Source organism: Ascidiella aspersa, chromosome 9 (assembly GCF_963924565.1).
Source record: "Ascidiella aspersa chromosome 9, kaAscAspe10.2, whole genome shotgun sequence".
Taxonomy (NCBI): Eukaryota; Metazoa; Chordata; class Ascidiacea; order Phlebobranchia; family Ascidiidae; genus Ascidiella; species Ascidiella aspersa.
The window spans coordinates 12,756,302-12,781,595 of record NC_139455.1 but is presented as its reverse complement, the minus strand read 5'-3'; the positions used below and the strand labels follow the sequence as shown (position 1 = coordinate 12,781,595).

At 32.7% G+C, this 25,294-nt stretch overlaps 1 protein-coding gene across 1 annotated transcript in view; it reads right to left on the bottom strand.

Annotated features, from left to right (window-relative positions):
- LOC146133046 (valine--tRNA ligase-like) overlaps positions 1-24,787 on the bottom strand; it is a 64,725-nt gene extending 39,938 nt beyond the window's left edge. Inside the window, exons 1-9 of the mRNA XM_083397634.1 lie at positions 24,651-24,787; positions 23,775-23,970; positions 20,454-20,597; positions 18,198-18,403; positions 15,492-15,606; positions 13,330-13,423; positions 9,090-9,181; positions 8,416-8,534; positions 3,261-3,330 (exon numbers count right to left, since the gene is read on the bottom strand). Coding sequence (XP_083253760.1) covers positions 3,261-3,330; positions 8,416-8,534; positions 9,090-9,181; positions 13,330-13,423; positions 15,492-15,606; positions 18,198-18,403; positions 20,454-20,597; positions 23,775-23,970; positions 24,651-24,775 — 1,161 coding nt within the window. The 5' untranslated portion in view covers positions 24,776-24,787. The remainder of the gene's footprint in view (positions 1-3,260; positions 3,331-8,415; positions 8,535-9,089; positions 9,182-13,329; positions 13,424-15,491; positions 15,607-18,197; positions 18,404-20,453; positions 20,598-23,774; positions 23,971-24,650) is intronic.
- Between the last annotated feature and the right edge of the window lie 507 nt (positions 24,788-25,294).

Genomic DNA, 25,294 nt, shown 5'->3' with positions numbered 1-25,294 from the left:
GCTTACAATGTGTATTAGGGTTGTTCAAAAAAACACTTTTTTGTCAAATTTCAGATGGGATCCCCTGGACAAACCAAATCTAAGTAGTTCAGTATTGACCGTGTTACGTCAATTTGAAAATTCAGATTTGGGCTAAAATTTTTGAAAAAATAAATTATCCTCACCCTGAAAAAAATGTTTTTCTTCTTTTTTTACATTGCTTTGCAATTGAATAGCTATAAATAAATCTGTTTTGCAGTAAAAAAGTGAGTAGTTATGGTGCAAATGTCACATTTCAACAACATTAGTTAGGCTGTTTTGTACGAAAAATGGCTTTTTAGCACATTTTTTTGAACTTTAAATAAGTTATTGATATAATTGTGTGAAAACTAAATGCACTATTTTATTAATTTGATGTCATGTGTGCTGCATCTACTTTATTTTTAAATTTTAAGCCATTTTTCATTTCCATACTACATTTTTTTGCTCTTCTCTCAATCAGAGGTCCGCAAATTTATACAAGTAAATTGCAGTAAACATGAAAAATTGTAACGGCAACTAAACCTGACCTAAAAAGAAATTTTGGAAATTCCACATGTCAATGCATGTGAATAAAAGGCGTGATTAAACATATTTATTTTGCTCGGTAAAATATTAGTGCCAATTCCAAAAGTTATTAATGTAAATCTGCTTATGTTGTAGAAAAAGTGTCATAATAAGCCAGTTCTCCGCAACATTATTTTAGTTGCGGCACCACAACAGTGGTAAAACAATTCGGCACACCTACGAAATATATGTTAATCAACAACATCAGAAATATCCCAGGCAGTCAAAAATTTTACGTATTACATACCTTTAGTTTCTGATTTTGCGGTTTTACAGACTTCTAAAAATTTATGATGCCAATCTTGAAAATTATACTCCCGTGCAATAGCTGATTAGAGAACAAAGGGCTTTTTTTAATATCATTTGGAAAATAAAACCCGACATTGGTGCTTTGTATTTTTTAGTTTCAGTTATTTTTGGAAAGAACTTCCAAGACTGATTAATAATTACACTATCACAAAATGCCAATATTATATTTACAATATTTTGGGTATATGATTAATTAATCTCCCATACTCCCGTGCAATAGCTGATTAGAGAACAAAGGGCTTTTAATATCATTTGGAAAATAAAACCCGACATTGGTGCTTTGTATTTTTTAGTTTCAGTTATTTTTCGAAAGAACTTCCAAGACTGATTAATAATTACACTATCACAAAATGCCAATATTATATTTACAATATTTTGGGTATATGATTAATTAATCTCCCATACTCCCATGCAATAGCTGATTAGAGAACAAAGGGCTTTTAATATCATTTGGAAAATGAAACCCAACATTGGTGCTTTGTATTTTTTAGTTTCAGTTATTTTTATCACAAAATGCCAATATTATATTTACAATATTTTGGGTATATGATTAATTAATCACCTTTCTACTTTGAGGTAAAGTTTGAAAACAATTGTTGTATGTTTATACTGCTGGTAGTTAAGTCAGAAAGAAACTTTTTTTATATGCGATTTCCGTTTTAGATCCATATCTGTTTTTGCTATCATAAATAAGTAAGGAAAAGTTTTGGAGTATGTATTTGTCTATTAAAGGAGATTTTTAAGGGGCGGGTTGAGTAAGACTGAACCAAATAATATTGCATAGACTCTACAAAAAAAAAAAAACAGAAAATGTATCCCTTGCCTAACTACCCCCTTTGCATCTGTAAAGTCAAAGGTGTGTTGTGGGTTATAAACATTAATATACAAAATCATTTGCCTTTATATGGTAATGGTGGATTCTAATAATTATATAATTTGCGCTTAATTTCTTTTAAAGTAGGGTTAAGGAAAGCCATCTAAGTTTTTATATCTTGAGTGATAAATTGAACTTTTTTGTGATGTAATGTCTTAGTGCGTCGGTTCTGGTAATTAGGTTCTGAAAACGACCACGTTGTTCCGAAAATGACCATGTCGGCGCCATGCTGCTGTTACTTAAGCATGTAATTAAGATGCCATTTCAATCTACGTATGTTTGAAATTTTCTCACAAATTTAAGTGGCGGCTATTTAAAGGTTTCGTTCGTAACATTTGTGGTTGTTATTTTAATGCTCTGTAGGCGGTCGTCGTTTTAGGATGCACTGTAAGCGCCTCTGTTTTAAGCTGCCTTTCATACCTTTCAAGTGATCACTGCTGTTTAACATGCCTTTATAAGTTACCGGTGTTTGATTGTTAAACATTAAAAAATTGGTAAATTAAGACACAAAACATGCTGTTCTAACGACATCACAGGTAAAATTACAGTAGATGCTTTGGTATGTTTCAGAATAATTTGTGTCCACAGTTTAGAAAAAAAAGTATAAATCACAGAAACTTCAAATTTTCAAACACTGCAAAACAATTTATATAAACTATTTTGCTAGCATAATCTTTACTAACTAACATCCATAAAAATATATCCTTGGCAAACTAATATTTTCGCATTTAAGTCTTAGCTAAACGTCGAAAATTTTCAGCGATATCTGCTTGCGTAACAAGTTAAGAAAAAGTATGAAAGATTGTATTGTATATATATCCTAAACTAAAACTCAAAGTAAAATTTTTGAATGACTGAATGGTAAATTAAATTTTTTGCATTGTGAATTTAAAATGTTTTCACTGATTGCAGGAGGTGTTTTTATTTTTATATAAACAAAAAAATATTTTTTACAAAAAATAAGTGTTTTGCTATTGTGTACCATAAAACTTTAGCACAGGGCTTCTTAAATTTTCTTGGTCGAACCACCTTGACACAATTTAACCAAACTCATGTCCCCCTATGTCACTAATATATTTCATAGTCAAAATGCAGAGCATACCGACTGTGTTTTTAGACAAATAGCACAAACAGTGCCAAAAACCTTCAAATTATACAGAAGATATATAAAGCCTATGCTTTATTTACCTAAACACTAGTTTTGGCTTGTAATTATGTAGATTGACATCCAAAATTTGAGTTGTTTATTAATTACCAATTGTATAAAGGTGATTTGTAGATTACTACTAAAAACAGTAAAAAAGACAAATTTGTGTCCTTAATCTTAAACATATCAAAATAGTTTTTTTTCTTGAAGAGTCCTTCGCGCCACCCTTGAATACTTTTTACCTAGGGAGGTGTGCCCCCGAGTTTAAGAACCCTGATTGGACACAAGTAATTATGTCAAATATTTACAGTATTTATAATAGCCTAGAAAATGAGCTTAAGTTACCTGAGTTGCAATACCAGCGTGATCAGTGCCAGGATTCCACAAAACAGTTTTTCCATTCATTCTGTGCCATCTGCAATTAACAATTTATAGTTAATTTCAAATACATTAAAAATATTGAACTACATGCAGAGTTAAGTCAGGTTTAATCTCCTTTGGCACAAGTGTGTCTTGTATTTATTATCCCTCAATCAGTATAAAAGGTTGTTGCGTATAATTATATGTGTAAAAAATTACACAAACTTGAATTGTTAATTTTTTACATTGCAAAACAATTGATTTTAAATTGGTCAAAAAAGTGTCAGAAAATAACACCAATAAATGTTTATGCAGGAAAGTAAAGATACTGATGCTAAACTTTAGGAAAGAAATTACTTTTATTTTAACCAAACGAAACAAGCAAAAATTAAAATTTGGGTAAATTATTCAATTTGCTTTTCAACTATGTATAGTCTGCCGGAGCTAAAGAATTTTATTAATGTATGCTCAAAAGGGGATTTGACTTGTTATAGTTGCAAAATGCGATGACTTCACATGTTAATGCTTCACATTTCTATAACGGCATAGTTGTTATAAGGTTAAGAAGCTTGGCGGCAGTTTTGACTAAGGAAAAAGAAATACCACGTGCAAGGTTGTCAGGTGTTTGCGGACATTTAACTATGCCGACCAAAACAAAATAATGTCACATGCAGATATTGTAATGTGCAGCTTGTGTATTGCAATAGCACTGAAAATTTATTGAAACACTTGTGTCTTATTCAAATATGTTGACATGTCAATTTTTACCATACAACTTCTTCGCATGTCAAAGTTTGGTGAGGTTTAAGTTTATTGACACATGTAAAACATTTGTTTATTTTTATTTAGTCAAGCAAATCATTCATAATTGTCAAAAACTGCTTCTTTGCAAATGTTTGTTTTTAAACAAACTCAGAAAACTATTAGGCTGACTGTGCGAATTAAACTTATTAAGTTTAATGACAAAGAATCCATATTTGCAGCAGTATGTCGTTCTCAACTATGTATTTAAGCATTCCTTAATATAACTGGATAGGAATCTTGCTCAAAGCAACAAAAATATTGTATTGATTGTTCCGCACATACTTTTTCTATAACTTCATTTGACTTTAGATCAAACAGTTGCAGCTCAGCGTCTGTAACTTCCATTGACTGTTAAAACATTTGAGTATTTTTCGCGGTTATTTAAATTTTGGAAGTATATATATAATCTTTGTAAAGACCTTTACAACATTTTAAATATTTCGGGTTAGCCTGGAACAAAATATTTCCTAGTTTTTGCCTAAAGGCACTGCGCTCTGGGTTTTCCATAGGTATGACAGAATACATAATCACCCTGGCAAGCACAGGGACAGAACGCTTCCCACAACAAACAAGTCAACCGCAAGAACCTTTTGAGAGGAATGTTTGGGCTACAAATTTTCACTGTTGAGACCTTCAAAAGAGCTGGTCCTCAAACTGACCATGGCCATCACCTACAAGAGGCAGGTTACCTATGGTAAACTCCTTACAGGTTATAAAATAATCGCAAAGTACGATGGCATAAGTGACAAAACAGCGTTGCAGCATCACTCTTTCATATTCCACCCTGCAATACTTAAAAGTAGACCATTAGTTTATGGATGTTATGTTGTTCAGTGTGAGTCAACCAGACAAAAGCGTAAAGACGCCAGCTCTATTTTCGGTTATATAATTGGGAATGTAAAATAATTCTTGTTACTTCCTAAAAAGTGCAAGAAATCTCTTTAGCACCATATCATGACCCTACCATTGTATGTCTGAGTGGTATTTAAGATCTTTATATTGTATGTAAAGTTCATTCAGAAACGATTGAAATTGTCAGTGTTTTAACCTTTTTGCATGGATTTCGTTAACACATCTGAACACCATATGCATTACATGGGTCATTTTTTAAGTTTTCGGCACAAATATTACAATGCACAGTTAGAATATCCTCATCAAAGGTTTTGAAAACTGCTGCACCATTTGTTCTTCCGGTCATAGAAGGCGCACCAATGCACCATCTGTTGTTAAACCATCTAATTTGGACAAAGGTGGGTCATGAAATGCATTGCGAAGCAACTTAAGCAGAGCTTCCTTGACATCTAAGCCACATGTAGTGCTACAAATGGAAACGAGTTCAGAAGATTCTCATGGACAGCGATATCTTTTGGTGCACCAGAAATAAAAGCTAATATTCATGCAATGTCAGTTATGTCCGTGTTTTTATCAAAATTAATAGATAAACAGGTAAAGCTATCTGTTTGTGATGAGGGTTGCCCTGAAAAATCTTTAGCAATGTTTTCAATTCTTATTGGAACAGTTTTTCAAGGCTAATTCTGTAAACGGACAAATTTTATCTGGAAGCATTAATTTTACCACCTCCTGCATATAACCTCTAACAAACACAATCTGTGAAAGGTTTTGCAGAATTACAATTTATTTCCGCTATGACATATGATACAATTAAAGATTTTCATTTTGGTTGACAGCCTTTTTAAATGCGTTTTGTAGCATAGAAAAAGAGCTTTTCAATTTTACTATGAACTCCTTCAAGATTTTTTCATGCGAAGTAACACTGAAAAGCTTTGAGGCAGAAATGATTTTTTGATAGACCAAGCACAATGGTCTCTCACCCATTCAAAATAGAGGTCATAATTATGTCCACAAATCTTGAAACTTTTATATTGATTCATTTATCTTTGTTTGGCCCATTGCTTCTTGTTTTTTTACATCAAACTATAAACTTGTACGAATGCTAGCCTTCACAACAGTACAATGGTATAATATAAATACTGGCTAAAAGTAATTGTAATTGTTTTATATTGTAAATAAACAATGGCAATTGCCTGAACAACAAATTTAGTATTTTTTGGACAATTGACTGAACAACATATTTAGTAGTTTTTGCAAGATTTGGATGCCGTTGGATACCCTGCACACCACAAATGTTATTGTTGGAGATTTACAACCAATAAATAAAAAAATAGTTTAAAATGGAGACATGATTAGGTGCACAAAAACATAGTACATTGCCCATGCCTAATATATTGGTTTTAAGTGTTGTGACTCAGGGCATTGAAACCCTATAAAAAGCTATACATTGTCTTTATCTTGTATTAAAAGGGAGCACACACAGTTCAATGGCCATATTGCAAAAGTGACAGCAATTAATCAAAACACTTTTCTAACATTTCTATATTGTAATAAAAAAATAATATCCCATATGTTTACTGTCCTACTAAACAACTGTTATTTGAAACAGAACTTTAATGCATAACTAATACACCAAAAAAAACAAAAAAACAAGAAACATATAAAATATCAGGCTGTTGCCACAACTTAACACTTTGCCCATATAATGAGTGCAATGTAACAAACTAAACTGTTCAGCATTTCAGTCCTGTTTTATAAAGCATTGTTGTATGTCATTTACACTTAACTACAAGCGTGATCTGTTATACCAGTGAATCTCAACCTTTAATTCGCTTACGTCACTCCGGCACCCCCACTGGAAATTACGTTATGTATTTTTTTTTCTGTATATTTGAGAAATGACAAACAAAAATAATATATAGACATTTAATGTCTTTCCAACTTCTTTATTTTTTTTGAAATACCGGTTTAACTTTTATTTGAGCTATAACACCAATGTAATTTAGCAATATCTATCTGATAATTCTGTCAAATTTTTTTGGGGTACCGTACGAAGAACGCTCTTATCTGACAAAGGGGGACAAGCAGCAAAAAAGGTTGGGAACCCCTGATCTAATTCATGCTATGATATGCTCAGAGACTTTGAGCTCAAAAATATAAAAACATGAGAGACTATTCAAAATTAGTAGCTCAAAATCTTGAAAAATCGCGAAATGATGAACCATATTTTACAGTTACTAGCCAAGACATGTACAGTGGCATATCCCCCCTGTTCCTAAGTGAGATTTTTGTTTGTGTTTATTTTAGGGTTTAAATCACAGTTCTAAGCAATGTTTGTCAACCTTCCTCTTTTTTTCTAGCTAAAAACAAGCTGGGCGCATCTAAACTTCCTCACTGATTTGCTGCTTGCGCTAATATCGAATGTTTGTGTACCAATGGCATTTTTTTAAACTGAAGCTGATTCTCTTAAAAGGTTGTCTAACTGTGACTGTTCAGTCGCGTTTTTATGTAATGATAGTTACTGCAAAATTGTTCGCTAAAAGCGTATCCTAAGACCACATGTTTAGTGTGTATTTGACACTAGTTAATTTCTCTCATCCACAGCTTGTATTTTAGCCGATTTGGCACAGAGCTGGGCGCAGATGTTGCGCTAATTGGGCATAACAACACCTAGGAAAAACGATCTATCTTCGTTTCGTACTGCAGTTAGCATAGGCGTGCTTTTAATTTAGCTTTGTTCCGTACAGGGAACTTAGGAAACTGCACTGCTAGTTGAAAACATGATTCTTACACATATTTCACCTTTTTGGTTAAGGTTTTTGCCTGAAGTTAACGATTGTACACTAATCGGTTTTGCATCAGGCACCTGGCAGAAGTGTAAACAACACAATTGTGTCTCGAAGGTGTGCTTTTATAACGTCATTATTTATTAACATCACAACTGGAAAATAGGGGAATTCCCTAAGTTACAAATTAAGGATTGCCCCCTTTTTGATTTCCTGGATTGTTCTTGCACATGTGTAATTTTGTATAAAAGGAGAATTATCACTAAGTGTGGCATCGAACCTAAACAACCACTAAACAAAAAGTTAAATTTTTAGTGAGATAGTGTCCAAGCGCTAATATCACTTTATAACAAAGAACACTCACAGAAACTACAAACAATAGTATGCAAATACCAATACTATTTAAAGTAAATTAATATACATTTAACTGATATGAAGTGCTTTAATGTTACCATAATGCAATTAATTGTGCCTGCAGTTAAATTGTTAATAGATTTCATTTCATATTAATACAGAATCGTAAACCAAAACAGTATAAATGCGATGGTTAACACAAGCAAAGAGCCAAAAAAATTTTCACAGCACTTTTAAAACACAAAACTTAAGCTAGACATAAAATAATTCAAAGACTATTAATGATTCAATGACTTTATGGCAACCCTGTAATATCACTTATCATTTCAGCCAATATGCTATACCTTGATAAAACATCTTCTACTGTATTAGTTAAGGCATGGCCTAAATGAAGGCTTCCAGTGACATTTGGTGGTGGAAGGCAGATCATAAATTTCTCGTTGTCATCATAAGGACTTTTTCTCTATAAATAAAAATAGACACAAGACCAAAAATAAAACTGATTACAAACACCACAACAATTTTGCTGGTTAACATATATAGCAACTTAACTAACAGTTTATTTGTTAGTTAATTAATTGGTATTTCATGAGTTTTGAGTGTATGGATAATCCCCCTTTCCGCTTTGATACAGAGATTGGAAAATATTACTTGTTATTAGGGCGATTTAAAAAAAAATTGTCATTCAGTTAAATATTTTATCAAATTAAGTTTTAAATTACATCCAGAAACATTGTAATTGTGTTATATCTTTATTAGAGCAATATATGGTATAGGTAACCCGAAAGCATTAACCACATGTCTGGATTTATGGCATTATGTTCAGCTCAAACTTTGTCTTTGCTTAGTTGTGTATCTCTGATTATGTAAAATTAATGAACAGTATGTCTTTTTATTTTGTATTTCAACAAGCTGTTTGCTGAACAATTTTCTAAAATAACCAATGTCTTGAAAATGTGTTACTTTGTAACAAATAATTTTTTTTGATTTTAGCAAAATGTTTGTTAAACAGTGTTACCCCGTATTCTGGTGTAAAGAATCCCTGACTCTCCCACCATTGATACCATGCTGCTTCAACATATTGTGGACTATAGCTTTCAGGAAAAGCACCTTTGCAAAAATAAAAAATAAACCAGACACGGTTGCAGTTGTGTTATATTTTGTCAGGGGTTATATTTTCCAGGCTTAGTTTTGCCTGGGTGGTTTGATAGTGTCAGTGGGTGTTATAATAACGTTATTCAAATAATGGTTTACCACCCTTTTTTTAAACAAGGAAACATTGTGGCGGTTGATATACTGTTTGAGCTGGCTATTTAAACCTGATGGGTTTCACGAAGTCATGTTTAGTTCATTCACTCTTGGTTGAATGTCAACTCAAAACTGTTTTCAGGCATTCCGAAGGTCTCAATTTATTTATCCGTAACAAACTCTGTTTAATTTTAACAACAATCCTTTTATTTTAATGCATACAATATACTTTTGCGCAACTACAATAAGCAATTGATCAAACATATCGGACATGGTAAAAAGTGCTGCGGTTTTAATATTTCCAAGAAACAATTAAAACAGCTTGTAGACCAGGAATTGGTTATTTTGGAGATTAAAAAACTGAATGTTTATTACTTGTTTACTTGTAAGCAGGTGGGTTTCTGCTAGTTAGCGTGGAGCAGAGAACTACATTTCATTTTCAATATTAGTAGTAGGTTACTTTATGGAAAATAGTTTAGTTGAACAGAAATTCACAGACAGCGTGCGGGTCTTTTTGTTGAGTGTTATTTCTTCTGGGCAAGTGCTGATTGGAAAGCATTCGTTTGACTGGCAATTGCAAATTGTAATTCAAGGCCAACCCTAAAAGCGCAAACCAGTTTTGGAAGGCATCAAATAGGTAACATGCAAAGTTTTAACCAGTTGCATAAAACATGTTGAGCCAATGGGACTACTTTCGTATTTGCAATTGCGTACTCAAGTAATACAAATAAACAAGTAAGTTGTTACAGCATAAAGTGTAATTTAAAAAGTAATTTATTCATGGAAACACTTGCAAGTTTATTTGAGCATTGAGTTCAACAATGCCTGCTTTGTTACTATATAATTTTTGTTTGATAATTTTAACAAAAATTTTGATGCATCGTTATCTAAGTTGGCAAAATTTGTTACTCAAATAAGCTGTTAATAATTTGTAATAAGCTGTTAATCTCTCCAGCTCAGCATTCTTAAGTAGTGGGCTGCGGGGAATTGGTGGCAAGGTATGCAAGGGTTTATTTTTTTTATCCTTTAGCTTATCTTATTGAGCATTCAATACTTTGGATACTGCAACGATGAGGCATAATTATATAATAAAATGTTGCAAGCCATTTAAGAAATAAACAGGAACCGAACCTCAACAAAGTTCCGTGCTTGCTTTGCTTGCCCAGTGCTTTTAATTTGTCATGATTGACAAATTGATAATAAAATACTACCTTACTTTAACACTTTCTCAGCCAGATTTATGTTACACTAATAAATGTCTTGTTTAGTGCAGGACTGATTTAATGAAGAACAATCAGGAAAAACTAAATTATGACAAAATAGATAGCTTTAATATAATATGTGGAACAAGTAAATTGATTTCCAAGAGCTGTACTGTTTTTTTTGTAATTAAAGCATTTTGTACTGGTTTACAAAAAAGCACTAAATTTTTTTGAAAATTTCTGCACAAAATCTCATTTCTAGATGACATTTTAATTAATCCTTTCTTCTTTTTAAATAGCAAAATAAAATGTAAACAGTAATTCATTAAACCTAGTTAAATTAACTTCTAAAGTGAATATTGTTTACTATATTGTTAAACTACGTTTTTAGTCTAAAATTGAAAAATAACAAAGAATAGGATATTTAGAGAAAAATGCGTAGTTAGAGGCAATCACAAAAACGTTTGTTAAAATAGTTATTCATACATGTATGTTAAGTTTCTAAAAACAATTTTATTTATAAAACTTGTTGAAAAATAAAACAAAACTTAATTTATTGGGTCTTCAATAAAATTATTGCAATGCAAAGAGTATGCGATAAAATATACCAATCTTACTACACACAATTAATCTGACAGAGTATGAAGTAGCCCAGTTAATACGTAGGGTTGGCGTTGAATCAAAAATTGCATTGCCGGTAAATGATTGTGTAAATGATTGTTTAATACTTTCACCAGGTCTTAAAACAACAACCAATTTTCAAGGACACTTTCCATATGGTTGAGTGGGTGTCAATCAGCACTCACCTGCTCAAAATCCCCATTCCTATAATTTAATATCATATAATATGTGTACAGACCAAAACTTGTTTGTTATCTTCAGTATGGTAGAATGCTGGCGATTATGTCAACCGAATAATGAGCCAGAAAACCGAAGAAAGTGGTGCAAAAAAATATTGATTTTATTTTTTAAATTTTTTTGAAAAATCGATTTCACTCAAAAAAAACTGGTTTTATTACACATACTTAATCAAGTGTATTTTTGAAATGCAGAATATGTGGAAACATTTCAGGAATTAATTTTGTTGTACCATTCTTAAAAAAGTTACGGAAGTCAAAGCATGTTTTTTAGTGGGGAAAAGCCAGTGGTAGATTCAAATGTACTCAATTTCAAGAATATAATTGTTGTGTGTTTGCAGTTTTTGACTTGCAAAAGTACTCTATCAGTTTACCAGATATTCTTGTTAAATAGTCGCCATTCTTGTTAAATAGACAGGTATATGAGTAGGACATTCGCATGGGCATAAAGAGAATGTAATAGAAAAAAAATTCCCGCTTCGTGCAAACTTTGGCCTTGTTTTGCTATGATTTTGTTTATGTTTTAAACATAAAATATCTATTTCAGCCATATAGTACTATGGCATGTTGCACAAGTTTGGGGCTGTGTGACTCTAACCTCGGTAACAATTTCAATTAAATTTGATTATATATATCATTCTTTTAAGCAATATATATTAAATATTTCTTTTTTGCGTTTTCTCATTTTGCGCTGCATGTTTGCACCTGAGTTCACCTCAAAACAGTTTTAGAGTAAAAAAGCAGACATGTGCCCCACCCCAGGCCCTGTTTGTAGTTGAGCGTGTACCTCATGTATGTGTTAAAGCTACACAAAAAAAAAACTATGCGTGTATCGGCGACAGGGTGTATCAAATATTTTTGTTTGGTCGGGGCATAAAATCTTCACAAATTATGTCACAAAGTTTCGTTGAAAAGTAACGCCAAAAGAAATATCATTCCAAGTTGTGCGCAAATATGCAAAAAAATTGACAATGACTTGTGAAAATCGTGCACGCGAAGGGCGAAATTTTTTTGTGATACACAAGCTGTTTTAAGCAAAAGGGAGAGCCATTGACCCAATAACTGTAAGGTTTAAAACATTTAAAACGTTCGCAGGCAAAACGAACCGCGTGTTGGTTATCTTGTCAAAATTTAAGTCAGAGGGTTGTATACTACGCTATCGCTAAATAGACATACTTCTTTCGTGCAAAAAATGTTTTAACTAGATTAATTGGGCTAAAATGGCATCTTGTAAAGAGTCAGGGCACCCGGAACAGTTACACATAAGACCTGTAGATAAACTTTCCAGAACTTCGATGTGTTTGATCGTTCACTAGTTTCAAGTGGCAAAAAAAGTAATTTAAATTGAGTTGTACTTTCTATGTTAAGTATTATTAAAAAGGACGTTTAAACATTTGCATGCTGAAGTTAAACGCAAATATAACATATAAGTTCGCAAAACAGTCATTTTAGTAATTAAGTGCCATAGGACACCTTTCCTCAAAGCCGGTCCAACACATCAAATATTGTGCCTTCTTGTCACTCTCTATATCCGAATTGTTGAGCGATGGAAACCCGGTTAATATATTAGTGTAACTCGCAAAAAAATTATTAGTGTAAAAACATAATTAAAATCAAACTATTCGAACATGCTAGCAGAGTTTGTTTGTAACTTATATTTGTTTATTTAAATATATATAACGTAAATCATTACAATAATTCAACAGTGGTCCGCGGGCCACATGTGGGCCTGGATTTGGACCACCCTGCCTTAGGCAAACAAATCATTTAACTTTAGGGGTGTGACAACAAAAAAACAGAAAAATTTAGGCCAAAAATGCTTGTCACCAGAAGGCTGGCAAGATTCTTCCAGTCTGGTTATCTTCTTAAATTCGATATATTTATCAAGTAATTTGAAAAAAATAAATTACATCTTTCCAGACCTGGAAATTCGTTACAACTAAAGTTCTACCTGTAATATCTTTTTTGTCACCAGGAGCAGTGACTTTATCATATTTGAAAGAGTCTTGCTTTTCCACTATCCTACTCGAACTTTGTTTTTTTGCCTAAAAACACAAATAATTATAAAAATTGTCATTGTCATCAGTCATTTTTATATGTTGTTTTATATAATAGAATTGTTATATAAACAGATAAGAAAACGAAAATATTGAATGGCACACACTAATCAACAAAACAGTTATGCTAATAAATGTATGTTGTTTGCTCTAAAATGACACAATAAAAGTCAATAGGGTTGAATTTGAACTTTACTGTGTTTAAAGCAGTGGTGCTCAACAGCAAACGTACCACCATGTGGTTCTATGATCTTGTTACATACCAACAAAATAATGAAAAACTCAACTTCACTCAAAATGTATATAGGATTTTTAACAGGGGCAGAAGAAGTTCAAGGCTAATCATCCCCTGATTTTTTAAGCTGATCTGGGTGAGGTCCAGCTGAGCTCAGACCGCATCAGAAATTGTATTCGCGAGTTTCAAGGCGATTTTGACCTTTGATTTTAATGCACAAAAATAAACCCTGCTTACACTCATATGTACTTGTAAAAACGATTTTGTAATGTATGCACAGCATTCCATGTCCGGAAAATAATGCATTAATTTGGTTTAAGGCTGATTCAGATGACATCCGATTTCTTGACATAATTTACCATTGGGTTGCCTTTGAAGAAAGATTAAAAATCTGAACATTCCGTGGGTCACTATTGCTTATTCTCCATTTTTTTAGGTGCAGATGTCCAGCTTGTGAATAAATAGAGATAAAATCTGAAATAGAGCTGTTCGTCCTTGAAAAAACAAGTTTATGTTGTTGAGAGTTATAAGATTTTCGCAAAGCCTTACAAACAATCGTGTATACAACGCAGACACTTTTATAAAATTCACAAGTTTAATGAATCGGTTCAAGCATGCTAACAATTCTGGGGGAATTGCACCTGTGTATGTAACAGTAAACAAGCATGACTTTTGGTGAAACAGACTTTAAATAGGATTGTAACCCCAATTTTCGGCCGAGCAAAGGGGAGCACCATCATTTGTACATCAGTTCAGCGTCATGAAATGCCCACTAAAAATATAAGTTTATATATGCAGAGTGGTGTATGTTTCAAACTAAATAAACTGGACTGAGGAAAGTTGATTGACTGTACAACAGATGGAGCTCCATGAATGCTAGGATATAAATCAGGCTTCAAAAGCTTATGTGACAGCTGTGGCACAAAACATGACTTTTGTTCATTGCTTCATTCATAGATTCGCCCTTGCATGAAAGGGCTACCATAAGATAAGTTATCATGCTTGAACCGAGTGATCCAACTAGTAAATTTGATCAAAACATCTGCCCTTAACACTCAGTTGTTTAAACGGCTTTGTGAGGATCTCAGTTCCAATTACACCTCCCTTCTCTATTACACGGAGGTGTGCTGGCTCTCCCATGGTAAAGCAACAAGGCGTCTATTTGAAATGCAAGATGAGCTTCTGCAAAGAATCACTATTTTCAAACTGACCTGGAGAGAAAAGATTTTCTTACTAGATTGGCATATCTATCGGACGTTTTTGGCAGTCTGAACAACTTCAACCTGTCGCTTCAAGGACCCAATCAAACTTTAAGAGTTTGTTTCAACGCTTAGAGCACTCATTTTCTGGAAATCTGGACAGAGAATGTTTGCAATCAAAGCTACGAAATGTTTGAATGTCTCAGTTCCATTGATAAAAATCCTGATGGCTGGCATTTTTAAAGAAATTATTGCTCATATTTTGCAACTAAAGACAGAGTTATTGAATTACATTCCTGATGCTTCACACTTTGCTTACTCCATCAAGCCATTTTTTATCAATCCGGTTGACCTGTAGGGACGGGGAAACAAAAATAACTAATAGACATTCAAACTGACGAGACAAGAGAAAAACTTAAGCAATGCTGTCCTATCAATTTCTGGTTGAGCATGGCATCATTGTATCCGAATCTAGCATGTCATGCTATTTCCCGGCTATTAATTTTTCCAAACGTGGGGAGTGCAAACAGGGGTTTTAGACTTTTATGTTTTTAGGCGGTAATATGTATATAATGTTTGTTAAAATGTTAACTGTTCAAACCACTTTTAAAGGTAGACTTACCGGTGCTGACTTTTGTTTTTCAGCATTTTTTTTGTTAAATTTTTCCAACTTTTCCAACTTCTTGGCCTCTTTTTTTAATTGTGCTGCAGATTTTGGCTTGCTTGTTTTAGTATTTCTTAAAAATATTTTAAAATGTTTAATATATAAGTTTTTTGTTAAATATGCAATTTTTAAAAGGTTGTTTGGGATGTTTTCAAATATAATTCAAAATTTCATGTAAAAAATTGTATGTGAAAGTAATTTCAACCAAACAAATTAGTAAAACAAATAAATAATAGTCCCAAAAAACTACAAAAACACCCTCACATGTATGCCATGGGTAGGTAAGAATGTTAAAGAATTTTTAAACAAGAATATGAATTTCAACCTATACTTTCTAAGAAAACAGTGAAGCAGTAAAAAAACGTAGGAACTGCCAAAAGGCTATTACATTTTTACATCTATTTCATAATGAGAATTTCTATCTGTCTAATGTGCAAGGCATGGTGGTCAACCATTGAAAACAGTAAATCAAGCCTTCTTTCTTTTTTTCTCGCTAAAAACATTGAGTTAGGGGCAGTTAATGTTCCTAACAGTTCACCGTCTGCACTAATAACCAGTGTAGGTGCAATAACGCCAATTTTTAGGTCTGAATTAAATTCTTATAAAGTTGCAACTGTCATATGCATTTTAAAGTCTGCAGTTATAAGTTGTGATAGTTACCGCACAAATATCGTCTTTAATCATACTGTAATACTATGTGACTAGTGTGGGCTTTTTTATTTTGCTTCAACCAAAGCTTTGATTTTAGCTGACTTAGCACATAGCTTTATGCAGATGTTCAGATAATCATGTCATAATTAACACCCAGGAAAAAGTCTTTGTTTTGTATTCCAGGTAGCGAAAGGTATGTTTGTAATTTAGCGCAGTCACGTACATGGCACTTCTGTGCTACTGATTGTGTAATTATCAATATACCAAAATCAATCACACATCTTTCACGCATTTGGTTTAGGCTTCCCACTAAAGTTAAGGTTGTACACTAATCGGTTTCACAGCTTGTGCCTTGCAGGTGCACTTTGATTCCTTAATGACAGCATTACTAAATTACTATTTCATGATACCCGTCACTGTTTTATGACGTCAATATTCATTAACATCATATGGAAAATTTCCTTAGTTGAAAATTGGGGCTTCCTTTTTTTCGATTTCTTGATATGCCCCCAGATGTTGCCAAAAGTTGATTTAATTCCATGTAGTAACAGTTTATAAATTCTGTCCATTTTAGAAAACGTTGTTGCATTTTAGTTGTAACTAGGCGGGAATACGGCTTTTCAATTTTCAATTTTAATTTGTTTTATTTCATTTTGTGTTACACTGTGTATAACTTTACTGAATAAAAAGTGATCTTGATCAACTAGTTATCATGTTAAAGTGTATTGTGTCAAAGACGTTTTACGATGCATTTTTACTTTTGCAAATTATTTAAATAAACTGCAAAATACGTGCACATTGCATTAGACATTAGCAAATCACTCAACAACATTTAACAAACAATTATAATTAGACAAGAGTTATCAGTAAGTGATTGGTCGTCAGAAAACATATTTTAACCGTTTTTACCTTGTGTGGTAGGTTTGCATTTTGTGCTTTTGTTTTTACTTTAGTGTTTTTTTTAAATTTACTATTTATTTGTACAGACAAATTGATGATGCCATTTATATGGCGAAATGCATATTGGTATTAAAAGTTTTAGACCTTTGCTGACTGATTTTTGTTCGGAGCGGTGCGCTTCTCAAGCTTTTATTAAAAAAATGTTAGAACTTTTATCGTCGGCATTATGTGTTCTTTTGGAGGGCAAGATTCTGTTGTTAATACACATACTAAGCTTAATGAGTTTCTGTTTTAATAATTTCGATGTTTAAGCCTGATGGTTGTTCACAACATTTACTTGAATTACAGAAGTCAATTAAGTGTCAGCAATAACGACTGTTAGGTTTTCAATGCCAGGTGTAATGATTCCAGGGTAATATAGCAGTAATCACAGTTTTAGTTTTTGTGATCATTATTTATTAGGACTTTATAGAAAGGTGTCAAGACTCCTAAACACCCTCCCCAACAGTATGGCGCTTTTAGGTATGTTATTTTTTTCATTTCGGAATAACTGAAATATTACAGTGATTTCTATCAAGACTATTTCTAAAAAAACAAAACAAATAAATTCAGGGTCAAAAGAAGTGTTTTGATACCCAAAGCATAGGTGACAAACTTTGGAAATTCCAGGGCTTTTTTTCAACCAGGACATTACCAACCAAGTGTAGCAGGTTTTGAAAAAACGTTTTGGAGTTGTATCTTCTGTAATTTTGCCAGAATATATTGTTCTTTACAAAGGGAAATCGGTCCTGTTATTTCAGGGTATCGGTTTTTATATTCGAGACAGGCGATACTTTTGCAGATGTTATCTCCCCACTCCGTAATAGGAATGTATCGCACAGTGTTAATGAACCTAAACTGTGTTACTGATTTTGCTTTATCGTTATAGTTTTCCCGCATGTAATTTGGTCAAATTCTAGGATGGTATGACGCCCTGCAAACACGGCTCCTATGACCCAGAGTAAGCCAAAACAAACATGTCTTTAGATTTAGTTGTCTCTGGATTTCAGCTACAAATACAAAGAAACAATCTTTATCCAATCTAAACTACTTAGGCTAAAAAAATATACTTACAGTGCATTATAGGGTTCCAACTTAACATCTCCAGAATCTTTTTGGTTAAAGTTTGGTGTCACAGAGCACAAGGCAACTTCTTGTGCATTACCTGATGCAGGATTATTGAGCTCACTGACAAAATTACTGAATTCAGGTTGATTGACAATAGTCCGAAACCATCGAGTTGTGTTGATATATTGTGTCTGGATCTCTGGCCCAAAAACCTATTTAAAAAAAACTTAAATTCCTGCAATGGAATAATTCTAATAGTTTTCAAATTCGAAAACAACGAACGGAAAAAATAACTAATCTTTATAAGTATATCTGGACCAGAAATGTCCAACCTATGGCGGTACACCATTTCTTGTGACTTCAAGTAGTCATTTTAAGAAAAAGTGTAACAATATCGTTAAAACAAGTAAAATGTTTTTGATCTTATACTTTTTTACGAAACTCTAATTCAGAGGTTTTCAACCCGGGGGGGGGGGGTCGTGACCGCCAGGTGTGTTGATTGCCTTTCTCTGGGGGGTCTCGAAGACGACAATTAAATACCAATCACTATTATGAGAATGCCAATTGATACCATAAAAAATTAACTTGAATGATATTAGTCAATGTTGTTAACAGTGAATGTTCGAACAGTTGAATATAAGTTTTATATTGAAACAGTGAGAAGCCAGAAAGCAAGTTGCAGGATAGACTACTATTTTAACAGTTTATGCTTACTTTCGAGTTCCCCGTATCAATAATAAGGAAGAATATGCCTTACGGTATACAACTTAGCCTGAGAAAAATTCATAAGCGTCTGTTAAGAAAAGCAAGATAACATTTTCAAGACTTAAAAAACTAAAACTAGATTTTTTTATTGCTATTTCACATGAAATAAAAACATTTTAATAGCTCATTGCGTATAAAATCAAGTTTAAAATACTGCTTGTTATACCAAAGTCTGTTAAATACTGAAAAAATGACTTCTTAAGCCCGTAAAACATTAGCAAGCATCCTGTAATGACCCTCATGTTTGACAGATTTAGACTCGTGATATAGTTTACTCAAAATATAAAAAGTAGAATTGATAATAAAGCTTGATAACAAATTGCAAAGCCAAAAAGGTCGTGTAATTCGACAGCATCTTGATTAAGACATTTCAATACAAGATTGTATCATCTTTAGTTAATGTGACTGAGAAGCATTTCAAGGATCCCTTATAATTTTAGATTGCTTGAAATGCTTCTCAGTCACATTAACTGAAGATGATGGAAGCTTGTATCGAAACGTCTTAATCAAGATGCTGTCGATTTACTTGACCTTTTTGGCTTTGCAATATATTATCAAGTTACATTACAGATCCGTGCATAGTGTACCCAAGAATTGATAATATTTCACAACATTATGGAAAAAAAGCGAAACTGGCTTCTCAACAATGCTGAAAATGAAGAACGAGGCAAGAAATAAACTAATAGTAAAACCAGATCCAAGGTATGCCCTGGCAACAACCGTGCCATGCATAGAAGAGCTTGTCCCCAAGATGCAAATCCAGCCATCTCACTGATGCTGCCTTTACATGATTCAATAAATGAGTAGTTTTTCAACACAGTGGTAGCATAATTTATCTTATTTTTAGTTATTTTGTTTTGGTGCTATTAGGCATAAACAAATGTATTACCTACGCCTGAATGGCTGATTGTTTTTTCTCCTATTTAGGACATCATACCTGTCACTATTTTATGACATCAAACCTGCCATTATTTATTCTGTCATACCTGTGACTATTTAGGATACCCTATTCATTAAAGTTATCCCGGAAAATAGGGGAATTTCTTAAGTTGAAAATTCGGTACACCACTTTTTAAAATTTTTGGATACACCCCTGGTTCGGGGGCATACTTTTCTGCAACTTGAACAAGGGGACCAACCACAAGCTTATATGAAAGGGTTAGAACCACTTGTCTAGACTTAATAAACTTTAAACTGTGTGGGGGTGTTTAGGCACTGGTTAGAAAGTAATTAAAATAGTCAAATAAAAAAATATTCCTCATTTTGTTTTTAAGTGAAAAAGATTGCTCACAAAATGCTAAATCAGTATGTTAAAAAACAATCAAAACTTCTGTATTACCTTTTAGGCACTAAATTTAAATTCATAAATTTATTTGGGTAATGTTTAACAATTTTTTATTAAAAGAATTACGATACACTTGATCCAATCATAAATTCGAAGTGTAGCTTAGCATTTGGTTAAGGTTTACCATGGCTAGGTTATGCTTAGTTGCTTACCACTTGATAAGCCAGTAATAAAGCTGCAGCACACGAAATATCTGCTTGAGTCACACTTTCTGTAACTAGGTACATATGGGAAACCAAGTGATCATCCAATATTTTCAAGCATCTTTCCAGTTGTGTTTTGGCATTCCTCACCTCCTGTAGGTAAGAAAAATAAGTTACCACAGCATTTGCGCAACACACAAATAAACTCATTGAAGGCATAGTTAAATAGTGGGCTGTGTTATTTTTTAGGAAATTGAATATTTTGGGCAACACTCCAAACAAATGTAGACAAGGAGTATAGTCAAATGCAGGATGTTAAACAGTTAGTGTATACCAGGGGTCGGCAAACTTTCGTATGCAGTGTGCCAGTTTATAAATAACGTCAAAATGTTAACAAATCGTGTGCCAAACATTTTTCCATGTTTGGTTTTGCACTGGTAACCAGGGCTGCGGAGTTGGTTAAAAACAACCCGCTCAGGGCCTCAGACTCTATCTACAGCCTGTATTTCATTAATTTAGGCAACTGAAATAAAGTGGATATTTATCAATACACTCATAGGGGTCATGGGAAATATGCCACCATTTGCTGTTCCACCTTAACAATATACAGTTATCAGTTTCAAAATTTGGTACTGCGCATGCGCACACGTTGGACTGGGAGACGCCAATAAAATGTCAAGTTAAAATTTCCTAATTTCCAGTTAAATTTCTCAAGATATCTTAACCCTGCTGAAAAAAAAGAACTGTCACAAAAACAATACTGTGGCTATTTTGGAATATACTTTGACGCTTTTCAGCCGATATCTATATAGACATGTTATCTATCAGTTCGGTTTTAGCTTAGTTTCTCAGTTGCACAAAAACACACATGATTACTTTTAATGTTAAATGCCCTGCTTTAACGCAGTAAACATGACTTCAATTTTAGGGCATTGTGACAGAATACGAACGGTTACTCGGTTAGTCGTAAACAACAAGTTTAGCGCCCACTAACAACAGTTAAGACACTAATTTGTGACTTGAACAGGAAAAAGCGCACTAAATCATTTGACGTGCCCTGATAAACCATCTCGTGCCAGGGGTTGCCGACCCCTGGTGTATACTTTATTTTTGTCAGTACATAAACAAACTCTTGGGTGATCCTCAAAGTTCAAACAACCAAATAATATATTTGCTTAAAGATAGGTTAATTGTTTAGACATCAACTTTTGTTTTTTAAAGGGAGGCTTAAAATTTTCCTCTAAATATGACGTCACAAATTGCTTGCTACAAAGATTAGTTTAGTATGAGGCAATATATATTAAACTTTTTAGAATGACTACAATTATTACATTAATGTTTGTATTTTTAAATCAAACTATTTCGAAGAAATAGTTTCAGTGTGTCATAAGAAATAATGCAAAATAGTACGTCCTCCAAACTCAGGCTCTATGGTGTTTGCAGGACACTGGCACAGGGGGTTATTTTTGTTTTACACAAAATGCTTTAATTGTTTCACAATTGAATTATTATTCACCTTTTTTTCAATATTAAAAACTGCAAAGGCAAAAGTTTCTACTTCATGTTAAGATACAGTAAACTTAAATTTTTAACAGCACTGGTGTTTATTACGGTGGCAGTAAGGTTGGCAGTAGAATTTTTTTTATAAGTTGTTGTAGGTTGTTTATTGCTTAAATTTTGATAACTAATAATACAGTGTTAACGTTGGTAAATTTGTATATCACTACAGTAGGCAGGGTCTAGTTTCAGTAAAACATTAGTGTCCATCATGGAAATCCTATAGGACATATTTATATATATCTACTATAAACTTTAATTTATACACATTTTAAATGAAAACTTAAAATATTAAAATTAATTAATTTGGCCTTTTTTGTGTTCCAGAATGCTGTTGTCATGTTGGCATATAAAAAAACATAGCCAAATTTTATGGCAGGCTGTACTTATTTGTGTTGCAATAGAAAACACCATATATTAAAAAAAACTTTTTCACATTAGGCACATTTTTAATGTCAACAAATAAAACCCTCAGAAGGGAAATTTCTTGTCAAAACAAAAATAAATTTTAATACGTATACCTTGCTTAAATATACCTTTGCCTAGGTTAATAAGGAGTTACCTGTATTAATACTATAAAACCTTAAAAATAATCATAGCAGCAACACTAATACAGATTAGCAAAGCCTCCAGTCGTCTACAAGAAAAACATATTTCAAGGGTGTTAATTAACCCTTTTCAGGTAGGTTAAACAAGGTTATCTCATAGTAATTTTGAGTTTGATGTGTGGAAGTGCAGTTTACCAATAACATCCACATCATTTGGTGACACTGAAGATATCCTTACGTTTTGTCTACAATTTAGATTTAGCTTAATTTTTCAAATACGAGAAATTTTCAGGCATGCAATAGGCTGAAAAATTCACCCGATCTGTTAGAAAACAGTGCAGTTCTAAGCAAACAGGTCTACGCCAATTAAGGCATCCAAGGGCCCAAAAAGTCAGACTTTTAAACCTTGAGGTCTTGGCAATGCACTAATTGGACCTTTAGGTAAACTCCCGGCATAGGTAAATTGAAAATATTCGCTGATAATTCACAAAAAATAACAAGAAAATATGAGATACATTGATAACACTTGACCCCATGAACCAAAACGCTTACCCAAATATTGTGCGTTTATATATTTTAAAATCAAATAAATTCATGGAAAGCTGAAAGGTTATTGGCCAATCCTACAATGGGTTTATTGGTCAATGCTACTTTCATTAAAAATATAACATATTTCTATTATAAAGGAAAACATGGAATATAACACCTTAAAAATAAACATACCTTAAAACTCTACCAAAACCCACATCCCAATACACAATACACTACTACAGTACACAATTGCAAACCTTATTATTCACAGCGCTTTGGCATGCTGGTTTGCCATGGGGTAGAATTACTTTTCAATTTAAATTTGCTGGTGTTATTATTGTTTTCTTGTATTTTGTATTGACACTTTTGTAAATACTTTAATGGAAAAAAGTTCCCAATAGATTGTACTCCCATGAGTAGCCTATTCACTACCTTCACAGTCACCCAATCTTAACTTGTTGTATTTTGTTTAGCGCTGTGCCACTATTTACCCTAAAGTTGTTTTTAGTTTTATTTTTCAGTGTAATAAAAAAAAAATGAATATAAAAAAAAATAATAAAAATGCTACAATGCTGGAAAAATGTTTTGGAAACAAAACATAAAAGTTATACTTAAACTACTAGATATTAAAATTACATATTTGTATATTTTTTTACTAATTTATCAGTTGTTCAATAAAACCAAATCTACTTACAACTTTTGAATAGTTTTGAAGTCCGAGAAATGGAAAGCTCCAAATACAGACTGCAGGATACACTTCAAAATCAGAAAATGCAATCCATTGATAAACCTTTGCAATTTCTCTTTCATTTGACCCCCATAAATAGCCCTTGCTCAACTTTCTCGCAATTGCATTGCTATCAGTAAAAACAGTAAACTTCTCCTCATACCTGCAGGTAATTTATTGTTATACTATTGAAAATAGTGGACTTTGGTGTTTACCTAATAACTAGGGCGAATAACTTTTGACTTTGCAAAAAAGTCAAAAATTGTTTACAAATTGGACAAAAATTGTATACAAAACTTTAATAAGCTATTTAAAATCGCATTCAGTTTAATATTATTTTATCAAATTTAGATTTAAATTACATTCAACAACATTTTAACTGTATTATATATTCAAAAAGGGGAATACAGTTATAGGCGAACTGGGAGAATTATCCATGTACAGTATTTGATTTGTCTTTTTTCGGTGGTGAATTGCAATTATTCCATTTACATATTTCCATAATATGCTAGGTCTTTGTTAACTTTATTTCAAGTCTAACATGAACAAATAAATAAAATTATAGAGTGCACTGCATAACCAGCAAACTTTTCCTGAATGTATGGCAAGAAAAAAGATTTAGTAACAACTGACATAACCTAATAGCCCACTAACTTTTTAGGTAAATTTCGTCAGCACAAAAATATGTTGCGCTTATGGCAACAGTAAATACTTCATATTATTGTCATGACAATGCCAGTAGTCAAAGCAATTATTTTATTATACCAAGTTTAAGATAACATAGTATTAAATTAATAACTACCACTTCTATTATACAGATATTCAAGCAAATTAATAGCATACCTTGGAAGTTGTTTGGGTTGGTTTTCTTTAAAAGTACAAACTTTTGTGTTACTGAAGTTTATTGCAACATTAATCTTCAGGCAGAAATAGTTCATTTCATACTCAGGCAAGTATAACTTACTCATATTTTTGTTTACAACAACCTAAGCAACACAAATAATACAATATTTACTAATCCACAAAAACTGGTGCGAGGACTCATCAAAAGTTGATGAGTCTTTTTTCTGATGCAGATTGAGCAATTTTCTCAACAAGAAGTTCTTAAAAGTGAAGGTGCAAATGGTTCAAATTATCAACATACAAAAAGCCCACAGAAGATTAAACAACATATCCATGTAGTACTGGGGGTTTCCAAGATCAACTTTAGGGAAGGCCACACTACACACCATTTTTGCTGTAATAGGCATTCAGCCCTGTGCAATTTTAAGCTGATTAAATTTGAGCTACATTCCTACAAAATATTGCCAATATTAGTCATATTTGGACTGCATGGTTAATAGTGTTTTTGAGCTTTCAGTGAAAAGTTTGCCCAAATTATATTCACCAAATTAAAGAATAACAAATCAATGGTCAAATTACTATTACCTTGTATATGTTTTAATTTAATCTTATATATATTTGTCCAGACTTGTAAGACAATCGGT